This window comes from Hordeum vulgare, chromosome 4H (assembly GCF_904849725.1).
Source record: "Hordeum vulgare subsp. vulgare chromosome 4H, MorexV3_pseudomolecules_assembly, whole genome shotgun sequence".
NCBI lineage: Eukaryota > Viridiplantae > Streptophyta > Magnoliopsida > Poales > Poaceae > Hordeum > Hordeum vulgare.
This window is the reverse complement of record NC_058521.1, coordinates 597135371-597137626: the sequence shown is the minus strand read 5'-3', so window position 1 is coordinate 597137626 and position 2256 is coordinate 597135371. Positions and strand designations below refer to the sequence as shown.

Genomic DNA, 2256 nt, shown 5'->3' with positions numbered 1-2256 from the left:
ATACATCGTGTTGTGTGTCGCCTCGCTATCGGGCGTCACACAAAAGAGTCAGGCGGATGAAATTGTTTCTGAGACGGTTCACTTTGTGAATTTGTTCCGTTTTTAAAATCAATTGTGTTCATTTTGCGTGGAGATGGTCGTATATATCATGCTCTTATCCAGTCCCCTTCCAAGGCCTTCCAATCCCCTATAGGACGCCTTCAATCCACCACTTCGAGTCAATGGCACCGCGAGAAAAGTAGTCCATCGTCTTTAGTTATAGTGGTACACACGGAGTGCATGCAGCATGCATGGATGCTTTCTGCTCCGATTTCATTTCACGTCTTGAGCAAATGCAAATGCACTTATTACTAGTACGTAGTGGTAGTGCTAGTAGCCAGAGCATCACAACACTTAGCACACAAACGTACATATATACATGTACGTATCATGTATGTACGCATATAAAAGATGGAAAAAGGCGACGTAGATGATGGAGTAGTGGAGGTGGTCAATCAGCTTGGAACGTCGACGACCTTGAAGCTATCGCGGTTCTTGAGGACGACGTCGTACATGTGGGTGGAGCGAAACTGCGCGAAGTCCCGCGGGAGGGAGATGAGGTCGATGCCGCCGTCGCGGCGGTGGAGCTGCACGATGTCGCGGTTCTCGTAGTAGCGCTCCCAGCCGTGCGCGCCGAGGCGCCGCTCCAGCAGCTCCAGCGACGTCATCCTCTCGCCGGTGGGCACGTACAGCAGCGCCTTCCGGGCCGCCGCCGGCTGCTCCGGCTGCAGCTGCATCACGCCGTTCTTGAACACCCAGACGCCGGAGCCGGAGCCCGAGCCCGAACCAGACATGAGGAGGATCTGTATGACGGTCTGTACGCTATCCATCGGCCGGGGTGGTGCATATATATACAGGCTCAAGATGCCGGAGCAGTACTTTACAGTGCCGCGATGATATATATGCCTATTCGGGTGCTCCCCCCTTTTGAAATAGTTGCGGCTGATTCTTAACTCCTTCCGTCTTTTGAGTGGGAAACTAATGTTCGTCCGGCGAGAGTGGAGGCCGACAGTTACGTGAGTATCTCCGGACGCAGCAGAGTGTTTTCTCGTCCGGTCGTTACGGTGCCGGTACTCTGTACTTGGAACACATGAGCTTGACGACATGGTCGCAGGTGCGTGTATCTGCTGCCACTTTGCCTCGTCGCTCGTGCTGTCATCTTGTAGCCTGTCCATCTTGCCGCCGCCGCTATTAGCTCTCCTGCAAGCTAGCCGTCGCCGCTGCCGACACTCTCGGCCATATGCCCGTGCGCCGCTATGCCAATTGCCATTTTCGGTGGCTGCGGCACAGCTGTCAAAGCACGATTCTTGTTTTTTTTGTGTGTGTGGAAAAGGACCACATAGTTATATTGAAATTACCTATTAATAAATAAAGCAAGACAATATTTTTGATTTCGTCTATAATTTTTAATTTGTCCTACGTGGCCCATTTGGAGAATTTTTTTTATTTGTCCTATGTGGCCTCTCGTCTCTCGGTGCCCGTGTTTGTTTCGTATCCTATAGCTAGTTGAGAGCGAGCCCCAAAACCCCGTAACGCCTTCCAATTTGATCTATCAATAACACTACATTTACTTAACCTGCTACATAATCCTACATAACCTTCCCTCTAATTCTCTCCCTCCCCCCTGATTTTCAAGGGTGTGGCCCCCTCTCTTTCCTTCATCCAATTAGCAGTTGCCAAATCAATTGCATCACGTAAATTACACGTAACTTTACGTGGATGTAGCATTCCTCTTGATCTATCGAGGGAATCAACAGTCATCGATTGAGGAGGACGAAGAAGGGAACACGAGGCCGAGACGATTGAGACGATGCCTTCTCTAGCAGCAGACGACATCATGCGAGCCTCCATGTCATGGGTGTTAACCGGCACAACAACGTGACTTTGACGAGCCAGCGGCGTGGTGCGTGTGGTGGATGTGTCTGGCGTGTGTGATATGCGACGCGTGCACATATGCGTCACGTGGGCGGGCAAAGCAACGGTTGCATGCGTCTCCGGCGTCGTGTGTGTGGCATATGTGTGTCCAGCGTGCTTGGCTTGGTATGCGTACTTAGGGCATCTCCAGCCGTTCGGCCCCCCATGGGCCTGAAATAACGCCGCTTGGGGATGAACCGATGCTAAATTCGTCCTGGGAGGCTCAGGTTCCCAGTCGCCCCAAGTTCGCCCTCAGACGCCGCTTTCAGCCCAGTTTCGTCACAAATTCGGCCCAAGTTCAGC

The 2256-nt window shown here is 52.0% G+C and overlaps 1 protein-coding gene across 1 annotated transcript; it reads right to left on the bottom strand.

The window, feature by feature from the left end:
• Positions 1-222: 222 nt before the first annotated feature.
• Positions 223-884, bottom strand: LOC123447430 (flowering-promoting factor 1-like protein 5). The gene has a single exon (XM_045124029.1). The coding sequence runs from the start codon at positions 867-869 to the stop codon at positions 495-497; it is 375 nt and encodes a 124-aa protein (XP_044979964.1). The 5' UTR covers positions 870-884; the 3' UTR covers positions 223-494.
• Between the last annotated feature and the right edge of the window lie 1372 nt (positions 885-2256).

Coding starts and splice junctions, on each gene's coding strand:
- LOC123447430 (XM_045124029.1), bottom strand. CDS start 869: ATGGATAGCGTACAGACCGTCATACAGATCCTCCTCATGTCTGGTTCG.